Source organism: Bufo gargarizans, chromosome 3, assembly GCF_014858855.1.
Source record: "Bufo gargarizans isolate SCDJY-AF-19 chromosome 3, ASM1485885v1, whole genome shotgun sequence".
Lineage (NCBI taxonomy): Eukaryota > Metazoa > Chordata > Amphibia > Anura > Bufonidae > Bufo > Bufo gargarizans.
In genome coordinates this window covers 480153985-480177139 of record NC_058082.1, presented here as the reverse complement: position 1 = coordinate 480177139, position 23155 = coordinate 480153985, and the positions used below count along the sequence as shown (strand labels likewise).

The window sequence follows — 23155 nt, the reverse complement described above, 5'->3', positions numbered from 1 at the left end:
TATCTATGTCCTGTTTCAAGATCCACTATTGGGCATCATTTGCACAACAGCGTGGAATCCAGGTTGAATGCAGCCAGGGCGAAATCTTTACACGCGGAGTGCAGAGGCTTATCCCACAAGGTAAATCACAGCAGAAACCTTAACCTTGCAGATCACTCAAAATTATTGCAAATTACTTCATAAAAATCTTAGGTTACTAAAACATCACCAGGATGGCTTAATTGACTTTAAACTTAAAGAGTTCTTCTGTTATTCCACCTAGAAATTTCTGAATAAATTGATAACTGGGTATTTCCAGTTGGGGTTCCTCCCTGCACACTCTGACACTATCTAATCAATACTGCCAGTCTCAGGCAGTGTAGGGACACACCCCTTTGGCAAGTTGAATGGTCACACCCAGTTGTCAATTGACGCAGTTTTCTAGAAGGAACGGCAGCACTCAGTTATGGAAAACGGTACTCCGGAATTGTTATTTCGCAGAGAAGGCATGCATGTCCTAAAACAGACATGTCAGAAGTAGTGAAAGGTTGTCTTTAAATACGCTAGCCCCCCAGGGTGAGACTTCACCTTTTTATGAGATGCATCGTACATTCCTATGTAGTATTTGCATGCTGATCACTGTTTACAATAGTTAGATAGTAACCTCCATAAGAAGCTGTTGACTGATATACTGAGTATTATTCCTCTTAGTTAACAAAGCCTATGTTGAATAGTTTATGCGTTATGCTCTAATGTAGCGTTTCCCTTACAGCTGGCACGGTAATGCGTCGCCTAATCTCAGAATGGAGTGTGCCCCAGATGACCAGCAAATTGAACCTGGTGACCGTGCATCTGATGGCTTCTGCTTGTGATGAAACCGCAGACCACCAGATTGACAATCTTGTGCAGAAAACCCATCTGCTCAGCCTATCGTCACTGAGTTATGAAAGACAGGTAAGAAAATAAGAGAAGCACAGCGCACATATTCTATGACTGACAGCCTGCCCTCTATGACTGTGTATACAGAGAAATCTGTCAATCACTGATAGGACCGCCTCCTGGACTTCAAAGCCCCAAATCAGCATAAATGAAAAAGGTATACAATACAAGCTATAATGAATCTTTTCCCATACGGCTATATATCAATCTGCTCAGCTCCTTACTGTATAACATGCTGCCTGCAGATTACGCTGCGTTTTCATGGTGACAGGTTTCCTTTAACTAAACATTCCCAAATAGTGTGTTTTCTAAAATAAGCTATCCCTTTAATATTGCACATGTGTTTTCTTTATGGAAATCCACAGGACATGGCTTGTTGCGGTTCCTTGGTTGGAAAACTAGACACAAGACGGTGCTGTTTTAGTTATTCACCATATATATATTCTGCTTTATAACGGTCATACCTGGAATTGGAGTATAAAATTATTTGTCTAAGATTTCTTTTACTGCCTGACAGGAATTGTCTGCGACTGGTGAGGAGAACCCTACATACACCCATCGCTTGCACCTGGTCGATCTTCGTGCATCATGGACAACATTAAACAGAGATATAGCATTTGGGCTGTACGACGGCTACAAAAAAGCAGCCATACTGAAGCGCAATCTTTCCACAGAGGCCTTAAAAGGACTAAAAATTGATGCACAACTTCAAACTAAGAAGATAAAACGGGGCTCCATGCGCGGCTTTCCTCCACCCAAAAAAGTTGCACCACCTGTTGTTACTGGACGGATTGAGAGATCTCCATCAGGAGGTGTGAAACGTTGCCTTTATCACGTGGTTACTTCAGATGTATTGGCACATTTGCTGGCATCTCGCTCTCTGTGTCATCTACTGATCACTTTTGTCCACATGGGTTACTCTAGGAGCAGACATGCTGCAGAAGCTCATTGAAGAGACTGATAAGTTTGTGGTGTTCACAGAAGAAGAATCTGGAGTGAGTGAGCAGTTGTGTGGTAAAGCTGCCTGTCAAGACAACGATATCTACAACCACAACTGGCTCATTGAGCTGGTAAACTGCCAGGTAGGTATTGTTGGCACAGTAATGCAATCTATAGTTAAAGGATATGTACATCTTCAGGGGCATTTTTACAATCGCTTTTTTCTCATTTTGGGCTAAAAAATAAATAAATAAAAATTAAATTGGTCTTTATTAAAAATGTTCAGCTGTTTCTGAGATACAAGAGTTAAAAAATCAGTCTGCTACACTTATAGATTGATTTTTCTCAAACTAATAAGAATACGGTTTAAAGAGCATCTGTCAGCACATTTGTACCTATGTAATTGACTGAACTGTTGCATGTGCGCTTTGCAGCTGAAGGCATCTGTGTTGGTCCCATGTTCATATGTGCCCGCATTGCTGAGTTTTAGTATATGCAAAAGAGCCTCTAGGAGCAATGGGCTCGGCTCTGTCTGCAATGGCAATGCCACCATTGCTCCTAGAGCCTCATTTGCATATATAGAAAAAAAAAATCTGAGTAATACAAGCATATATGAACATGGGACCAACACAGATGCCTTCAGCTGCCAGGCACAAATCTGTTGACAGAAGTCCTTTAAATAAGAGCTGCACATGAGCCTTCAGATGACTGCATTCATCAAAAAGTCACAACTGGCAAACAGACTGATTTTTATTTTATTTTTTAACCCATGTATCTCAGAAACAGCTGCAGATTTTTAATAAAGACCAATTGAAAAAATGATTTTAAGCCCAAAATGAGTAAAATAAAATCTTTAAAAAATAAATAAAATACTCCCGAAGGTGTACATAGCCTTTAAGCAGAGGGCAAGTGAAGAGTGTTTAGTGCATCGGATGAGTGATTTGTAGATAGTTCAAGGGGGTTTTATAGGATTAGAAACAAAATAGCTTTCTTCACATCACCACAATGTCCATGGTGGGTGTATCTAGAATTGTAATACAGCTCCGTGAAGTCAAAGGGACTGTGCTGCAATACATACAATCCTGGATGCTGAAGCTTGATGGTTAATCCTCAAAGAAAGTATGTAAAAATACCTGCTATTAAAACATTTCAAACTTTAATGGTAATCTATATTGAAAAATGATACAGGTCTGGTCTGGATTCCATTAAAGTTTGAAGATTTTAATAGAGGAGCTCTGCATTTTTAGGCTTAACAATGTCAAGCCATGCGCTCCTGTATTGGTATTTACTAGATTTTAGTTTTTTGTTATTTTATCTTTTCTATGGGTTTTCTTTTAGCTAGTGAAGTTAAAGCTGATCATGCACATGGAATAGTCTTAGCTCCCTGACAAACTGGCTGCATTTATCTCCTAGGAAAGAAAATGTATGCCTAATGCACAAAGTAGCAGGCACCTCCTGAGGAGGTCCCAAAGCTCAGGAATATAAATGGCAAATGGTAGGTGTGGGGCCCTGGCATACATTTTGTATTGGAACCCAGAAGCTTACACCTTTGCCTCATGGTGACCCCTGTTTCCTATATGATGTGCCAGGCAGGCTACTCTGATTAGATTGTCTGCTGGATTTTCTTTTCTTCTTTATCTATTTTTGTACAGTCTGAATTTTAGGGATATAATAGTGCTACAGTAAAAAAAAAAATCCTGCATGCTATGTAATCCAAGCCATTTGGTCCAAGTATATCCATAAACATAGATTAACCTATAGTACAGCCTTAAAGCAATGTACCATTATTTTTTCTGTTTTATGCATAGTTTTATAGTTTACCTTGGTTCTCTGATCCCATGTGCATATATCTTGACTCTACAGATGGTGCTACGAGGAGCGGAAACTGAAGGTTGCGTGATTGTGTCTGCAGCAAAAGCTCAGCTCTTGCAGTGCCAACATTATCCTTCCTGGTATGGAGACACTCTTAAGCAGAAGACTTCGTGGACATGCCAGCTGGACAGCATGCAGTACTTTGCCACCACTGAGAGCAATCCAAGCGATGGAGAAGATAGCCAACGTTGGCTGGAGGTCAGTCTTTCTATGCTCTTTAAAGAGGTTTGGATAGGTCATCAGTATCTGATTAGTGGGGGTCTGACACCCGGGAGACCCCCGCTGGTCAGCTGTTTGAGAAGGCTGTGGCGCTCCTGTGAATACCACGGCCTTCTCCATGCTTACTAAGCACAACGCCGTACATTGTATAGCGGCTTTGCTTGGTACCTCACTCATTTACTTGAATGGGGCTGAGCTGCGCCTAGGCCACGTGATCGATGAACGTGTCATCACTGGCCTAGGGGAAGCTGAGAGAAGGCCATGGTGCTACTGTGGGCACCTTTTGCTTTCTTAAACAGTTGATCAGCGGAGGTCCCGGGTGTCTGACCCCCACTGATCAGATGTTGACAATCTATACAGAGGTTATAAGTTCTAAAGTCTCGGAAACCCCCTTTAAGGGCTATTGATACCTTCAGAACTATTTTTCTTATTATTGAAAAGAAACATTTTTGTAATAGGTTTTTATTAAAAATGTTGCACTGTTTGGCTTCTGTAGCTTCTACTTTTACACTACATAGCAGTTGCAGAAAGCTGTTCTGTGATAATTCAGTCAAACTGACTTTTATTGAACAATCATCTTAGCGGATTTATGCCCAGAACAAAAATGTATTTTGATTTAGGCATAAACTAGCTTAGAAGGTCACCCGAGACCACTGCAGTGGTTAAGTACCTGTACAGCACATGAATGTGGGCAGCTTGTAAACAAAAAAGGGTTGAGGAGACTACTGTTTTTTTTTGTTTTTATTTTAGAACACTTGCTGTCCCTTCTTTTTCTTCTTTATAAACTTTTGGACAACTCTAATGACTAGTGTTCTGATATATTCAGGTTAAGAACATTGAGGAGCATCGTCACAGGAATCTGGACTCTGTGCAGGAGCTCATGGAGAGTGGCCAAGCAGTTGGAGGCATGGTCAGCACCACCACAGGTTAGAGTCTGCTTCCTTGTGTCGGGCTATGAAGTCTAAGGAACAGACTCCATCATATTTCTTAATTTCTGCTCTTTTGTTTCTTACAGATTGGAGTCATCCTGCAGAGGCTCAACAACACCAGCAGGTGCAGAGAATAATCTCCCGCTGCAATTGCCACATGTACTACATCAGCTACAGTCACGACATAGACCCTGAGTTGGCTTTACAAATCAAACCTCCCCCAACGCCATTACATCCAGAAAAAGAAGACTTGCTGAAAGGACAAGAAGGTATATACACTGCTGCATTGAGAAAACGGGTATCTATGCATGCTTTAGATGAAAGCATGCAACATGTTTGGGCTGAAAATAAGCTCAGAAGGCACTTATGTGCATGGGATCTAGCCTGTTTTAAATACTATCTTTTGGGTGCTGTCCCACATAGTCACCAAATTGCTTCCATGATGAGACCATGAAGCTCAGGTTCACACTGCTTGCTGATGAAAGAGGTTTCTGTTTATTAATGGCCACATGGTTTGACTAAAAAACATGTGGCCATTAACAAACAACAAAGAGTTAACGCTTCTTTCATTAGCAATCCACACGGACCCGCGGCTGCTATGACTGACAATAGCCTTACAAAGTGCCCGAACTGAGGGTCACCTATAAATTAGAAATTAAAAGCCTGTTATGAACAAACATATTTGCTGCTGTGTATAGCACATGTAGCTGCAGAAAGCAACCATAATCTATTAGGTTTGCCACCATTAGATGCTCTTGATCTGAAAGGCAAATAGAAGCCAAAACCTGGAAAACATGCACAGAATTCTCAACTTGTACTTTCTTGGGCAGCATCTACCAACAATAGTTCTCTCCTGAATCCTATTGATTCCTTAAAAAAATATGAAAACATGGCTTGGCTTCTTTCTTGCAAATGCCAAAGCTGCCCAAGGGTCGTGTGTGGTGTTGGCACTTAGGTCTATTTACGTCAAGGAAGCTGAGTTGCAATATCATTGATTCCCCATGGTGTCAGGATATAAAGCAAAATGCTTTATATATATATATATATATATATATATATATATATATATATATATTTAAAAAAAAAAAAAAGATCAAAAGAAAATTTATTCAAATTATATTGATCCGCGAGGTGGACATGTAAACACCTTAAAAAGAGTTCGATCGAGAACCAAATTATTTTGTGCAATTAGTAAGAACAGGGTGCAAGCGTCTATTCAAAAATATAAAGCATTTATTATACAATAATTTAAAATACAATCAAAGATTAATCAATGTAAAGTTCAATGATGCACAGTGATATGCAGTACCCAGAATTCGCCACTAGATGGTGCCAACAGAACACAACTTTATCAGCTCTCTTTACTATTTAATCAACACATGAATTTATGCAATACTGCTCACAATTTTGAGAGATATACAATCTGATTATGCACAGAAAACAAGATTTTTGTGAACTCGCCTGTAAAATCTATTTCTCGCTTAGCTCATTGGGGGACACAGAACCGTGGGTATAGCTGCTTGCTGCCACTAGGAGGCGACACTAGACTGAAAAGTGATAACTCCTCCCCTGCCGGCTATACCCCCTCCAGCGTGGAGAGAGCATATCAGTTTGTGCCCAAGCATTGGGAGTAGGAGAAAAAAAAACATGCGGTAAACAACCAATAACTGACCAATGCCAGTCGGATCGGACCAGAACCGAGGACCATACTGGCTCCTCAACCGCCATCATTTGCGGTAAAAATAAGTTACTGGATGGGAGCTGTGTCCCCCAATGAACTAAGCGAGAAAGAGATTTTACAGGCTTACAAAAAGATTGTTAGAGTTCACAAAAATCTTAAAGCAGTCCATGGGGAGGGAAACAAATCACCTGCCCATGGAGAAAATGCCCTTGAGGATGCGTTATCCACTGCCGCCTGCAAGACCTTGCTACCCGGAGCAGCATCCGCTGATACCTAGGAAGGCACCTGGTAACACTTGGTGAACGTGTGCACCGAAGACCAAGACACTGCCTTCTACAACTGGAAAGCTGCTGCATGGAGGAGATTAACCCAAGAAGCGCTGACCACTGGTCGGGTGGACCATAACTCCTCTGGGCGGTGTATTGCCCCGGGAGGGGAATGCTCGAGCAACTGAGAAACAGATATACCTGGAAAACGTCCCTTTTGGAGGCTGTCAAGGTTTGACAAAGACCTCCAGGAAAAAAACAGGTACAAGTCCGTACGGCGGAAAGCGCTAGTCATGGACAAGCAAACCTCAGAGGCCAAATCACATGGCTGATGGAGAGCTCGCTCTCGATAATGCGAGGGAGAAAGAAGATACCCATGTCTGGTGACGTGGAAGGTGGCGACTACCTTCTGCAAAGAAAGAAGATACTGGGCGGAGCACTGCCTTATGTTTATGACAAATAACAAATGCACATACAAGAAGACTCTATTAACTCCGAAAAACGCCGGGTGGATGATCCCGCCACTCAGAATGCCGCCTTCCCAGAAATATAAAAAGAAGACTACATCCCAGAGGAATGAGCTGTTCCTCACAGAAACGCCACCAAACGACCCACAGGTGTTTTGGACAAAGCCGACTCCTGGCTGTGACTGTGGAAGCAGAACCAAAAATCCAGGTCTGCAGGATCCTCCTCTGGTGAAGAGAACGCACCCTAGGGAGCGGTAAATTGGTAGACCAATGCCCCTAGAGCCGTAGAGGCTTGTGGTGAGACTTCTAGCGAGAGACGCTGCTTGAGAAACCACAGAGAAAAAAAAAACGCCTGAGCCAGGCATGCCCAACTACAGGCCAAAAAACAATACCTTGGAGAAAGGTAGAAGCAAATGTAATGTGAGCATCACCGGTAATGGTAAGCCCGCCAGCGACCATATATTGACAATGTGGCAACCCAGCCTGGCTGGGCAGATAAGTAGGACCAAGGTGAGAGAAATACTCTTGCTGGGTGGAGTGCAAATCAGACGTCCAACGCCCCAACCGTACACGAAGAACCCTGGTCACGTGGAAAGATGGGATTCCAGAGCCGTACAACCCAAGGCTGCTGGACAGCTAGACAGAAGGGGAAGGTGGTCAACTAACCAGCTAGAGGAGGGACCGGAAAAGAAAAGTGGTGTTCCGTTCCGGGACTGAAACCCTTACCAGCGGTGGCAAGTTGTGACAGACACCCGCTCTGCTCGACGTCGGGAGACACTTAGTCCACCCCCGGATTGAGCAGTGAAAGGAATGACCACCATATGCTTGAGGTGGGGTAGACATTACTCATATCTGAAGAAAGGTAGCACCAATGGCATCACGGCACCCAGGTCCCGCTTATAATGGCAATCTAGTGGTATACGAGTGCCGCAGGGACTGAGCTACCCAGTAGAACGCACCCGAAGGTAGGTGCTCATCAGCTATAGCATTATGCAATCACAAAACCCGAGTTGAGGACAGAAGGACAACAGATGACAGAGCAACGGAGAAAAAAAAACGGTAGGCCCGAAATGAAGCCGGGGCCTAGATTTTGCAACCCCGGCCGACTGGGATGTCCGTTCTGGGGAACGGAGGAACCCAGAACGGCGCGAGCAGGTGCCCGGCTGTGTATGCCGGCCGCGGGTAGAATAAGTGTGGCGCTTGGCCAACCGGGGAGCACGCCCAGTCGGACTGAGAACGGGGGGCCCAGAATGAGGTAGAAGGCGCCTGCTTGTAGTTACCGCCCGTGGGAGCCCACCTCGCGGGCCGGGAAGAGTCTGCGCAGGCCTAAGGTGCCAAGGACCTGTGTTTGCTCCCCCCCAGATGATCTCCAGGGGCCCAGAACCGTAGTGGAGGGGGGGTGTGAGAGGGTGGGGAGGGGACCGAGAATACTCGCCTAATCCGGATTACTCACCCCATCTTCATCCTCTTCTCTTCACCCCTCCTCAGCTTACCAGCAGGGTCACCTCTTCAGCTGCTGGCACCCAAAGTGGCAGGAGACTGGAATGGCGGGGGTCTCGTCGGATTCAGGTGACCCCTTGGCTGGCGGGAAGCAGGGGAGCTGGTCCACCTTTTCTTCTTGGGGAGGTCGGGTGGTGAGGGATTCCGGTCACCGGACTTGCTCCCGGGGTAGACAAAGTGACTAGGCAACTCTGTTTCCCAAAACCTTCAAGGGAAAAAGAAAAAATAATAAAGTAATTCTCCCTGCATAAGCAGGGAGGTCTTCCTCCTACGACACTAAGCTAAAAACTGATATGCTCTCTCCAGGCTGGAGGGGGTATAGCCGGCAGGGGAGGAGTTATCACTTTTCAGCCTAGTGTCGCCTCCTAATGGCAGCAAGCAGCTATGCAAATAAAATATATATAAAATATATAAAAAGCCTTAGGTACGTTGCCTTTCTTTTGGTGCGTCGCGAGTCCAGTTGTTTACATCTATAGACACGTTTTCTTTGAATGGACCGCGCTGCACACGGACAGAGCTGAAAAATCCTCCCTTCCAGATCTCACAGGAATTTTCTGGATATGGGTAAGCGGTCAGTTCACTTGAGTTCACCTTTCCTCCAGGTAACCTTATGAGAAATCAAGGTGCCACCAATAGTGAAGTACAATCACACGAGGATCCAACTGCAAGGTTTTTATTATACTCACAAGATGGATAAAGTAACATACGGTGTATACAAATCAATTCACCCGATCTGGGTTTCGCTTTGTGAAGCTTCACACCGCATGACAAAGCTTCACACCGCATGTTACTTTATCCATCTTGTGAGTATAATAAAAACCTTGCAGTTGGATCCTCGTGTGATTGTACTTCACTATTGGTGGCACCTTGATTTCTCATAAGGTTACCTGGAGGAAAGGTGAGCTCAAGGTTACTGACCGCTTACCCATATCCAGGAAATTCCTGTGAGATCTGGAAGGGAGGATTTTTTTCAGCTCTGTCCGTGTGCAGCGCTGTCCATTCAAAGAAAGCAAGCAGCTATACCCACGGTCCTGTGTCCCCCATTGATATGAGCGAGAAATTGAATCAAGAAAATGACAGTTAAGAGCCCTTGCTCTGCTAAAACTATGACCAATCCCTGATTGTATTGGTAGTATTGCAAATAAAGCTTATAAATTTATTGGCTTGATATGAAACTAGGGAATATAAAGATTCCCAATAGAGAAGTTCTCTTGTGGTATCATTATTAGATCTATTATTCAGTTATATGCATCGTAACTGAACAGCGCCCATACTGATGTAGGACCTTAACACTATATCTACACAAAATGGGGATTTTGGCTAGATATCAAGCAAGTTAATTTATCAATACTACACATGCAAAAAAAAAAATCATACATTACCTGAAAAGGTAGGTGATGGGCAGAGTCATGGGGAAGTCAGCTCTCAAAAGTTTTTCTGATAATCAAGATCCTTCTCCCAGCTCTTTCTCCTATGTTCCTCTCCTTCTTTCTTTATCCTTCCTCTCTCTTTGGTATGCTGTTTCTTAACCAAAAACTTATCAGATGAACACACCTTCTTAGTTTGGAAATTTCCAATCATTGTCAGATAGACGTGTACATTGATAAGGAATGTGACCTCATAACATTACCCAGAATGCACTTTTGCTACTGGTGTAGCGTTACCCGCTCATACCTAGGTGGCACTGTTGTATAAGCTATAAGCATCATACCATTAAGGGTTAACTCATACATGCCTGACATCTTTAACGCTACACATACCTAATATCTGGAAGCTTTATCTCAGAGCTGAACGACAAACTTTGATACATAAACCAACTATAATATAGACTCGGAGGAACATCTTGACACTTCTCACATTGTGGAATTTATGTTCAGATAAGAAATACAATAAAGCCTCTGCTACCACAGGTGCCATGTATCTTCTAACTGTCTAAATGACGATTGACTATTGGTTACAAAAACACAACTTTCTCTGAATGAAGTCTCGAAGTCCATACAAAATAGTGACTATACACTATTCATCATAACTAGAATAAGTAGATATAACTGCACTTGTGAAAAGGCACAACAATGGACATGTGTGGAGCTGTTTCTGGAAGAAAGCTGCCATGTTTTCAAATTCAGCCAGTGGTCAGCATTGAGAGTCTGGGTATAAAAGTTTAGCATCCTCAGCCCCTATACAAAATAGTGCTTTATGTGCCATCCTTAATAAGATGTGCACTGGAGTAATATTTGCCAGGTTTATTAAAAGGCGCAGGCCTCTTAATAAATTTGGCGTATCTCCTGTAAGTCCATGCAGCAAGAAATAGAATATAGGCCAGCTTTAGGCTAGCATAGATTTGCTCTATAATTCTCACCAGATCCTGACATAAATTATTGTAAATCTGTTGCGCCATGAGAGGAAAACCCTTCTCTGCTAAGCCCCACTATTTTTTTTACAAGTGGCAAGAGTAGTATCAGACTTTTAAAAAGTGGCGCATTTTTGCACGAAATACCACTGGCTCAAACAATTGTGATTTTTGTATGCCCTAAAACTGGCATGCATCCTTTAAAAAATTCCCCCTATAGTTTTTATTTTAGGGTAGGGAGCTGAAACATAACATCTCATCCCTGTAGTAGTTCTGAAGACACACACTGTAGTGTGAATTGGGTTGTTCACAGTATCTAAAAGTTGGGCAGGAAAAATTCCCACTAAGAATGTAATTTTCCTGTAAGCTGTCACAATGGCAACTTTCAAACCCCTTGGTCAGCAGCTAATTTATTTTTTGCTTAGCTTATGATATTTTTAGTATCTCTAGTTTTCATTGGGAAATTTATGAAGAACCATTGTAGGGCAAACGCAGCATGACTGACATATTGTTCTTCACTACAGCTGCTGCTGATACCTTTACTTTAAAACACCAGCACCTGGAAATTTCCACCAACCCTGCACAATATGAAATGATTTTGGATATTGTCAACAATTTGCTATTGCACGTGGAGCCAAAGCGAAAGGTGTGTGATCCTTATTTGTCTTTATTTAAAGCATATCTGTGTCATTTTTCTAACCTATACAAGCTGTTCACATATTGTGTCTATAAATTGATTGCTAATGTTTTACAAAAAAGCATAAATGAAACCTATTTGTTGGGTACGACCAGTGTATCTGGCCGAAATCTGCAGCGACAAAATATGCACCAAGTAGTGCAGATTTTCCTCTGGATTTAAGTATAGAAACGCTGCCGAATTGCTGTAGCGTTCACCATTTGCAAGTATGGAGGAAATTTGTTAATTAGAGATTCTGGTTGTGTTTTATAGCATTCAGAATAGGGTTCAGGTTGGGTTATCTCAACAAGAGGTGCAGATGGATGAGGATGCATAGAGGAAGACTGTTCTTAGTGCATCATGAGCACAATAGTTTAACGACTGTCAGAAATTATATAGGGAAAACAGACAAAGCGAATATAAACATTGAAGAAACTACACTTATAGCATTCAATCATTTTGTTTTATATAATGTCACTAGGAGCACAGTGAGAAAAAGCAGCGTGTACGTTTCCAGTTGGAGATCTCCAGTAACCCTGAGGAGCAGCGAAGCAGCATCTTACATCTCCAGGAAGCCGTTCGCCAACACGTGTTACAAATACGACTGCTGGAGAAGCAAATGTATTCTGTTGTAAAGGTCTGATCACCTTCTCTTGTATTTTTTATTTATTTGTTCCCTATGGGTAGGATCTACGCACAATTAGATAATCATAATTTTCTTCTTGGCACTGTAGTTGCTGGTAGGTTATAATATTTTTGGCCTCCTATAATGGAAATATATTCTGTATACATTAGGAATTTTGTGGTGTCTTTCTAGTAAAATTGTGGTGTTATCTTATAACCAGCCTTAGGCTCGATTCACATACACTCCGACATTCTGTTCTGGCGGAGGAACAGACTTCTGGAGTTCACAGTATTCGACATAGCAGGATGTCACCACGCACCACCGGATCCCCTTTGAATAAAATGGAATCAGCTGATTTCCGCCATATGTGCCAGCTTTGGGCCAGACAAAAAGTACTGCATGTGGCATTTTTGTGTGGCCTAAATGGCATATTTGCTGGAAATTGGTTGGATACCATTGTAGTATGGGGATCCAGTGGTGTGTGGCGGTATCCGGCTATGCCAGATACAGTTGACTCCCTCCGCCGGAACAGACTGCTGGTGTTCACAGCGTGTATGTGAACCCGGCCTTAGCTGCAGTGTAAAGCATGAGGGAATGATGTAGTGACAGTCTGAGCCACTGATAAGACAGGAAGAAGAATTCAGACACAACCGACTCCCATTATTCCAAGCAGCTATGCTGTAGTCACTCATCATAAATGTGGCTAAAAAGCAACAATTTTGCCAACAGTAAAACAATTGCTTATCCATGCCAGGAATATCAGCTTAGCGTGCAGTGCTATTCTTTCTGTAAAAACACACACCCCTAGTTCCTAGTATAATTCAGGACAGTCCATTTTATCTGTTTGAAAATGAAAGAAGTCAAAGCTGTAATGGTTCTATTAACCATGGTGCTATTGCGTCCAGGGCCGGTGCAACCATATAGGCGAACTAGGCGTTCGCCTAGGGCGCCGGCCTGCTGGGGGCGCCCTGGTGGGCTCCCCCTGACTGTGGCTGCAGCCCTGGGTGAGCGGCTCTTGAGCTGCCCCCAGCGACGTTACAGGGGGGCCAGGAGGTGGAGGTCCTTCTTAAATATGGCAGAGTAGGCATCTGCTTACCCTGATGGCAGGTGCCTGCTCTGCCAGTAAATTACCGGAGGTGGGCGGCAAGGGAGGCTGTTCTAGCAGCTCCCCACTCCTCCCTCGTGCGCCCTCTGTGATGCCGGAATATGACGTCATTCCGGCCCCAGCATACTAAACGGCGCGCTGGAGGACTGAGGAGCTGCACCACACTGGACCCCAGGGGAGGTGAGTGTTTAAGTGTTTGACTGAGTGAGTGTCTGCCTGTGTATTTATGTCAGTGAGTGAGTGTATGTATGTCTGTCTTTCTGTCAGTAAATGTATGTGTGTCTGTCATTAAGTGTATGTGAGTGAGTGTATGTCAGTGAGTATGTCTGTCAGTGAGTTTCTGTGTACGTCATTCAGTGAGTGTCTGAGTGCGTGTTTGTCTGTCAGTGTGTGTGTCTGTCAGTGAGTGAGTGACATGAGAGGGCGGCAAAATTAATTTTTGCCTAGGGCGGCAAAAATCCTTGCACCAGCCCTGATTGCGTCTCTTCTAGTGGAAATATCTTTGTTCCAAAGTGTGACATTAACTTTGTTTTCCAGTTGCTTCATGATGAAAGCAAGAATGAGTCTTTGAATGAGCAACACCTTAAACTACAGGGACAGCTCTTCCAGGAGAAGACGGACTTGCAGCAGAAGAGTGAAGAACTGAATATCCTCATTAGGTAACATCTCATACATGTCAGTATAAGACTGTTTTATGATCACGAAATCCACATAGTTTAATATTAAAGAGGACCTTTCCTCGGTCCATACATTATCTAATAAGTAAAGGGGTTGTGCAGGGATATAAGATGACTTCTAGTTTATCTGTGCGGCGCTCCGTTCCCCCACTGTGCCCCCCTTTTACTTTTACCGCCTGGTATGTAATGAATATCATCGGTACAGGGAGGACGAGACGGCCCTGTTTCTCAACGGGAGAAGGTGAGCTTTTTTTTTCTCACTGGCTGTGACGCTCACCGCTGCATTTGGACAGCGCTACAGCCCCGGAGAAGGAGACTCCCATTGAGAAACAGGACCGTCTCCTCCTCCCTGTACCGATGATATTCATTTCTCGCCCGTATCATTGGTGGACACAGAAGACCATGGGTATAGCTTGCTGCCACTAGGAGGCAACACTAAGCAAAAAAAAAGTGTTAGCTCCTCCCCTCAGCTATACCCCTCCTGCAGACACTGAGCTGATCAGTTTGTACAAAAGCAGTAGGGGTAGCCAGGAGAAGCAAACGGAAAACAATAAAAAGTAAGAAAGGCGAAGATGGGTCAGAATCCAGAACCGCAGGGGACCCATCAAGGAGCGCCAGCAATGTACTTACAGGGTAGAAGCTGTGTCCCCCAATGAACTCAGCGAGGTAAGCACAAAAAATCCTATTTTACATACCAGGCGGGAAAAGTAAAAGGGGGGCACAGCGGGGGGGAAAGAGCGCCGCACAGATAAACTAGTAAGTGATCTTACATCCCTGCACTATGCCCTACACTTCCCTTACTTATTTGATAATGTCTAGACCAGGAATCCTCAAACTGCGGCCCTCCAGCTGTTGTAAAACTACAACTCCCACAATGCACTGCTGTAGGCTGATACCAGTAGGCTGTTCGGGCGTGCTGGGAGTTGTAGTTTTGCAACAGCTGGAGGGCCGCAGTTTGAGGATGACTGGTCTAGACCTATGAATGGTCCTTTTTAAAGGGAAAGTAGGGTAGGGTTTAACAGAAAGAAAACAAATGCACTCACTCATCTGTTCAACAGTGATCCGATCCACCACCAAGGCTCCACCCCTGCTCCTTTTAGTTCCAGGTGTAGCAGAAGTGACATCCTATTCATGTGCACCACTACATCCATTCACCGCTTGTGACCGCTGCGCTTCTGTGATCCCATGCCGCTTGGGGAGATGTCACTGTTGGGGCCAATAAGTGGGCTGTAGCTGTGCAAGAAAAGTCACACTTCAGGTTCTCTGGTGACAGCAGCCTTGGCAATGGATCGGAGTAGCATTAAATAAGTGACTGCATTTTCCTTTCTGTTAAACACTTTCTCAGCCCTCACTAAAGTTTGTTTTGAGGTCAGACAACTCATTTAAGTTCCTAACTATATAGGACATAAAGCCAAAAGAATTAGTCATGCTCAAGCCACATCGTCTCTCGTCAGACAAGTGGTTCTAGTGACCATCTTTATTGGCCACTGTTGAACTAAAACCCATTGAATTTATTTCAGATGCTTTAAAGACTTCCAGCTACAGAGGGCAAATAAGATGGAATTGCGCAAGCAGCAAGAAGATGTGAGCGTGGTTCGCCGTACTGAATTCTACTTTGCCCAGGCACGATGGAGACTCACGGAGCAGGACGGGCAGTTGGGCATTGCAGAGCTAGAACTGCAGAGGTTCCTGTATAGCAAGGTAGGAACAACTCTAGAAAGAGAAGTGAATTGAGATCTCTGGAAAAAAGCGAAGACATAAAAAAATTAAGTTTACCTGGGAGGATAAATGGAATTAAACAGGTAGTTTAATCAAAACATTTCCTGTCAATATACCATATTGGGTATAGAAATTATAGGTTAGGGGAGAACCAGCCTACTTGTCATGGACCTGGTAATGTGTATTACATGGTCAACTATATTACATTACCCATGCAATGGCTACTTCCCCTAGCAGGGATCGTGGACCATGGCTATGCTTAGAGAAGTGGTTGTATTGCAGAGACTACCCCATTAGGCTACTTTCACACTTGCGTTCTGAGCGGATCCATCTGGTGTCTGCACAGACGGATCCGCTCCTATAATGCCAACGATGGGATCCGTTCAGAACGGATCAGTCTGCATTATCTTTCAGAAAAAATTCTAAGTCTGAAAGTTAGTCAGACGGATCTGAAAGTCAATAGGGGACGGATCCGTTTGAAATTGCGCCAAATTGTGTCAACTTCAAACTGATCCGCCCCCATTGACTCACATTGTAAGTCTGGACGGATCCGTTTGGCTCCGCACGGCCAGGCGGACAACCGAACGCTGCAAGCTGCGTTCGGGTGTCCGCCTGCTGAGCGGAACGGAGGTCAAACGCTGCCAGACTGAGGCATTCTGAGCTTGTGAGAGCCTTCAAACGGAACCCCGAACGCAAGTGTGAAAGTAGCCTTACATGGAGAAATAAAATAAAAAAAGATTCTTCTGCAAACTGAAATACTGTGAATGTAATATGTTTTAATACTATTATCTTATACAACAAAGGTCAATAAGTCTGATGATACTGCTGAGCATCTGCTAGAACTGGGCTGGTTTACAATGAACAATCTGCTCCCTAATGCCGTTTACAAGGTAAGAAAATCAAAGTTGAATTACAAGCATTCGGCTCCACACATAATTTTTATGGTTTGCTATCTAAATCCCATTAAATCATTACCTGGGTGTTCTTTTCTTCCACAGGTGGCCCTTAGACCACAGAGTCCTGCTCAGTCAGGCAGACAACTTGCACTGAGACTGTATAGCAAAGTCCGTCCACCTGTAGGAGGCATCTCCATAAAAGAGCACTTTGAGGTAACAGCCTTCTAATATTGTATTTTATGATAGAAATGAAGTATCTCAAGTCCTTCACGTCTGCCATTTCCTTGGATTCTTTATTCAGATTATTTTGTGGTCAGTATCTCTTGCAATAAGTATACTTTCTGCTATGCCAGGCTGTACCCAGCCATTTATTACAGTACATGATTGCCTAGAATTTGAATGGGTGCCATGTAATAAATTTGCAGAAGGGGAAATATTGTAGCCGATCACAACTTTACCAAGCGATATTAATCGTTTATAAAAGTTTCATAGTTTGGGACATGGGCAAAAAGAGTTTGTTATGGTGATCAACACTTGGGGGCAGATTGCTGTGGACCTCCCAAGAAAGCTAAATATAAGCTTATATAGAGGTTATTCTGAACAGTTCATGATAATAAAACTCAAGGTAGTAACCATGGAATGATTTATGTTCCCGAAAGCCTCCAGTCTATTGAGATGTTCCTTGTATACAACCTTTTCAGATACAGGTTATATACAAATAGCTGAAGACTAACATTTTTCTGTGTTTATACGTATTTTATACATGCATACATTATTTGTTTCTGTTTGCAGGTCAATGTGGTTCCTCTAACCATTCAGCTCACACATCAGTTCTTCCATAGGATGATGGGATTCTTCTTCCCAGGACGCAGTGTAGAAGAAGAGGAGGTTGGAGATGAGGAGGATAAATCAAAACTTGTTACAACAGGTAAAGAGAGAATATCCTGTGTACACGCTATATCCAGGGTGAATGTCCTATGTACAGACTGTATCCAGGGTAAACAATAAGGACCTTATATATAAAAATGAATGCGGTGAAGAATATCCAATGCTGCCCATAGAAGTCAATGGAAAACATAATCATTTGTTATTAAAAACTTTCTGCACTTCTCTTTGCATTGTAAGCACTAATTCAATTCATTAGTTTGGTCAGATTTGGGGCCTCCAAAAAGAATATGACCATCTGAGGACTTGTGCACTTTAATTGAATTGCCTTTGGTAACTAAATGAAGAAGGATTTGCATAAATCTCACTGTTCACACACTTTGTTTTAGGCATGCCGGTGGTAAAGCCAAGGCAGCTCATTGTGGCAGAGGATGCTGTGTCTCTAGGCCCAGGCAAGGGTAGTGGACAGGGTTTAAATCGGACAACGGGAGTCAGACGTTCATTTCGGAAAGCACCTGAGGTAATTTGGAGGTGTGAAAAAATCCTAATGATAATCCTGCTGAACACATTATAAGACCAGACGTATGTACTTCTCTCATAATAGCATCCTGTTGACGATTTGGACAAAATGAAGGAGCGAGCTGCCATGAACAATTCATTCATCTACATTAAAATTCCTCAGGTGCCTCTCTGTGTCAGCTACAAGGTATGCAAGTTAAGTCACAAAAACTTCTGAATTCTTACCTGAAATCAAGATATCAGAAGCCAGGGGTGGTTCATCAGGCTCTCTGTATGATGAGGTATCTGCTGGAAATTCAAAGGGTCTTCCTAGATTTAAATACTGATAATCTATCTTTTGGATAAGTCATCAGTGGGAGTCCGACACCCCCCACCAGTCAGCTGTTTGAGAAGGGACCAGCACTACCGTGAGCTCCACGGCCTTCTCCATGCTTACCAAGCACAGGGCCGTACATTGTGGGGCTCATCTGCTCCTAGGTCATGTGACTGATGAACGTGTCGTCCTTCAGCCTAGGGAAAGCTGAGAGAAGGCCGTGGCGCTACTGTCAGCGTTGCTTCCTTCTCAAACAGCTGATCGGCAGGGGTTCTAGGTGATCAGATACTGGTGATATTTAAGTCTCGGAAAACACCTTTAACTGGTCAGTTGTATAGCATCAGTCCATTTGTTGATGGTGGCAGATCTCTAGAAAAATGTGCAGCCCTTCAGTGCTGGTTCCCTTAAGGTACCTGCTTATTCCCGATAAGTGACTTGAAGAACAAGTAAATGCTTGTTCATCAGGTGTATACATTGCAGATATGGACCACATCTAAATAATTGTTTCTGGGCAGCAGATTATGATGTGTAAACAGCGATCTACTGCCCAGAAACAATGAATAGTGGAACGATTATATAGCAGTGGTCATTATATTATCTTCTCTCCATTCCACAGAGGAGCTAAACAGCAGGTGGCGCTCTACAGATACATTTTATTGACTAACTCAGTGGCTATGCTATATTTTTAATTACATGCAGTTACAAAAGTATTCAGATCTAGGTGCTGGTTTGAAAACTGTTGAATATTTTTCGTGGGCCAACCCCTTTAAGACAAAGGAAGGTGAAGCAGATAGGGGGTAAATAATTTTATTGAATTTCACTAAGGCAGGGTTCCTAGATAACCGGATCTCCAGTGTATTTCCCCTCTGGGGTGGGTCAGAACTGATCCCATGTTTTTTTTGATGGGATCATTTCAGCCATATGTCACACCAGTTTGAATACCAGATGTCTCCCATCACTGGACAGAAAAAACATTGGGGAATTTATCATGAGGGTAATATTTGAAGTCAGTTTTGCTTGAGTCTGCATTGGTGTAATTTGCACCAAATATATCAAAAGTTGCACATTGTTTGTTAAATTTGGTGCATCTTTAAATCGATGTCTACAAATCCTGCTCCAGTTTTTTTTTTTTACATCAGCCCCCTATTATTTGAGTTGCGACACAGTTTTCAAAACTGGAGTGAGTATTGCAAAAATGCAAAAAGTCACAATTTTGCACAGGTGAACTCAAAAGTCACAGCTGTATTATTATTTTTTGCAACTTTTTGAAACTGGAATTCTGCAGTGGAGGCATGATAAATTCTGCCATATCATGTAGTGGTCTTGACACTTTCATAATTATGATTTATTTTTATTTTTTTATCATTTATGTCATACAGGCTCTGGAGATCTTTTAACATTTTCAAGACTGTTATGACTGTGATGTTTTTATTTTAGAAAAACACATTGTTTAATTTAAATTACTTGCTTTCAGGGTGAGAAGAACAGCGTGGACTGGGGAGACTTGAACCTAGTGTTACCTTGTCTGGAGTATCACAACAATACCTGGACATGGCTGGACTTTGCCATGGCAGTGAAGAGAGATAGTCGAAAGGCCCTAGTGGCCCAGGTGAGAACTGCAAACTCTACACCAGTCTACTCATTTCGCAATTCTCTGTTCTCATAAATAGAGAAAAAGCCATGACTGCACTCAACTATTTTCAGAACTCTCACAATGGTGAATGGAGCATGTCTGGGCATGTGCGGCTGCTGTTCGGGGGCCCTTTTCTGGAGCTGAGAGCGGGTCCCAGAGGTGTGATCCACACCTATTGGCCATAAATGAAATGGAACACCACCTTTAACCCTATGTGTGTTCTTCTTTACACAGGTCATTAAAGAGAAACTACGTCTTAAACCGGCTGCTGGGGCAGAAACAAAAAGCAAAAGTGAGGTAAAGACAGACATGAATCAGCAGGAGGAGGATGAGAAAGCTCGGCTGCTAATTGGACTCAGTGTCAGTGATAAGAACACTGGAAAGAAGTCCATATTCAGCAGGAGGAAAATGTGAAAAGTGCACTTGTACAGGCTGGTGTGGAGGATCGTAGAAAACTGTAGTTTCAGATTGTTTTGTGATGGAAGCTATGTTATTGGTATCCTATCCCGGGTTGGATTCTGGAATGGCTTTCCATGAGAAGACATTGAGCTTTTTGTTCTTTAATAGAACAAAATAGGATTTTATATGTGGAGCATTAAGTCTCTATCTATGCTGCAGTACTGACCGTGAGGATGGTGACGCATGACAGAGCGCCTTAATACAGATCCCCTCTTTTCTTGTACTCTCTCCATCCTTTGAGACAATGCAACTAAAACTCGCATATCTGCCGGGTTTTGTAATCAGAAAGTACATTCAGTGAATGTTATATGGATGGATAGTTATCCCGAGATGTTAGATGTGGGTCATACATGTACAACCCCTTTCATGTGTCTGTGGCAACTCTCCTACCAAAAGCAGAGGCCTACACAAAGTATATGACTTATAGGATGGGGGGGAGCCAGTCCAGCACTGCAGTGATGTTTCCATTATTTCCATTGTCTATTGACACTGTTCACTGGTAATTCCATTACCACTGTCCTCGAAGGCAAGAAAGGGTCGTTAAACTAGATCACACTGGGGAAACCCTGCTTACTAATGCTGTGCACTTTGTAACATATACACTTGCTCGAGATCTGCTGTCTGAAATGAGTCACTCACTGCTCAACAATAAGGGTCTAGGTAACACGGCAATTATTGTATTGTATTGAATATTTTGGGCCCAAAACGTCTTAAGCTCTCTCTTACCTCGCAATTAAATCTGTTGCTGCAAGAAGGATCTTCATAGATAATTGTTTCCTATAAATGAATATAGCTTCCTGATCACAAAGCAGATATTTATTTTTCAAGAGATTAATTTGTAACCAATAATCCAGATGTCATTGTTCAGTTGCCTATTCTTTTTTTTTCCCCCCTCCTTTATGCACCCCACCGCCAACACCCTGTTAGGGTTATGTAATCCTCCGCCGCATAGGTGGGGATGAATTTAATTTTGTGGCAATACATCTAATGATTAATGTGTGAGAGCATTTCTAGAGGTGGTGTTTAACTTTTTATAAATGTGTACATATATATATTTATATGCATTGAGGCGGGGCTGGGTGCAGTCATTGCTGCTACATAGGTGTATAAAATCCTGCTCTCATCTCCAGACATTTGCACTTTTTGGTATGGATTGCTCTCCACCAACAACAATTAAAATTCAGATTGTTACTTTTAAAACGTGTGCTGTTTTTCTTTTTTTGCCAAGTAATTCTGTAATGCAGAAAATTACACGTGAAGAAAATACTAATCCTTTGGAGCGTACAGTGGTTTGTTAATTCCATTATATAACATTTTAATAAACCCAGTAAGGGGGGGGAGGAGAATGTTAAATCCGGAAGCCATATGTGACCAAAACAGAAGGGGTGGGCTGTGACTCACACACCAATTTTTATGTTACAGATCAGCTCTTGTAAGATGTAAGGGATCTATCTGAGCTATAAAATACACAGTCGAGTCACATTATTATAGTAAACCAGCCAGAGTAAACGCTGTGTGCAGCACAGACAGCAGCTAGATAAGCTGGGAGTGACTCAGTAAGGACCTGGTAGGTTGTCACAGGTATCTGACATCCGACAGCTGCTGGAGGATCCATAAAGCGACGATTGAGGTGGACCCACAGATGCCCAATCGGGTTTAAGTCTGGGGAATTAGGAGACCAGGGTAATACTTGGAAGACTTGGTAATGCTCTTCCAACCAATGTCTGGCATTTCTAGCCATGTCGCATTGTCTTGCTGGAAGATACATCCGCCTCAGGGGAGACTATCAGCATGTATAGGTGTACGTGATCTGCAAGGATGGATTCATATCCAAATCAGTTGAGAGTGCCTTCCACACGGATGAGTGGGCCTAGAGAATGCCAGGAAAATATTCCTAAGACCATAACCCTGCTACCACCAGTGTGTTCTTCCAGCAATGGCTGCAGGGTGTTCGTCCATCTGTTTGAAGAAGCAGAAAATGTGACTCATCGTCAAAGAGAGGTCCAATTTTAATACTGCTGCGAAAATTGAAGCCTTTTCTGCTGATGCAACTTCATTAGCAGAGGTGCAGTGACCATCCATCTGCTTCAGAGCCACGTATGCAGTAGGGTTCTCTGAACTGTTTTAGACACACATCTGGTAGCCCCCTGGTTCATTTTGGCGGTGAGCTGCTTTACTGTAGTGGTGGTCCGTCCTCTTGCATCTTCATAGCCAACGATCATCTATTATATCAGTGGTGTTTCACGTTGCATATTTGCAATGGTGCCATTTGTCCACTCAAAGCACACTTTGACCACAGCAGGACAAGAACAGTTCACACTGAGTTTAGAGACAAGGTGTCGAATATCTTCTATATAAAAAGAATCTTCATATAAAAGAGAGGATAAAAAAAATATATAAAAATTATATGATCCTTCAGGCGGACATAATCGCCTCTAAATTCTTTTATCGAGTATCTTAATTTTTTTGCAAGCAGTGAAACAAAGGGAAAATTGTCTATGCAAAAA

General features: G+C 42.9%; 1 protein-coding gene across 2 annotated transcripts in view; it reads left to right on the top strand.

The window, feature by feature from the left end:
• KIAA0100 (KIAA0100 ortholog) overlaps nucleotides 1-21848 on the top strand; it is a 76790-nt gene extending 54942 nt beyond the window's left edge. For both annotated transcript variants that reach the window (XM_044283791.1, XM_044283790.1), the window contains exons 22-39: nucleotides 21-120; nucleotides 752-933; nucleotides 1436-1730; nucleotides 1843-2000; nucleotides 3721-3927; nucleotides 4775-4874; nucleotides 4964-5146; nucleotides 11666-11787; nucleotides 12299-12454; nucleotides 14085-14206; nucleotides 15745-15925; nucleotides 16747-16833; nucleotides 16942-17052; nucleotides 17632-17767; nucleotides 18114-18244; nucleotides 18329-18430; nucleotides 20031-20165; nucleotides 20424-21848. In XM_044283791.1, the coding sequence (XP_044139726.1) occupies nucleotides 21-120; nucleotides 752-933; nucleotides 1436-1730; nucleotides 1843-2000; nucleotides 3721-3927; nucleotides 4775-4874; nucleotides 4964-5146; nucleotides 11666-11787; nucleotides 12299-12454; nucleotides 14085-14206; nucleotides 15745-15925; nucleotides 16747-16833; nucleotides 16942-17052; nucleotides 17632-17767; nucleotides 18114-18244; nucleotides 18329-18430; nucleotides 20031-20165; nucleotides 20424-20603 (2688 nt within the window). In that variant the 3' untranslated portion in view covers nucleotides 20604-21848. The remainder of the gene's footprint in view (nucleotides 1-20; nucleotides 121-751; nucleotides 934-1435; nucleotides 1731-1842; nucleotides 2001-3720; nucleotides 3928-4774; nucleotides 4875-4963; nucleotides 5147-11665; nucleotides 11788-12298; nucleotides 12455-14084; nucleotides 14207-15744; nucleotides 15926-16746; nucleotides 16834-16941; nucleotides 17053-17631; nucleotides 17768-18113; nucleotides 18245-18328; nucleotides 18431-20030; nucleotides 20166-20423) is intronic.
• Nucleotides 21849-23155: the final 1307 nt, after the last annotated feature.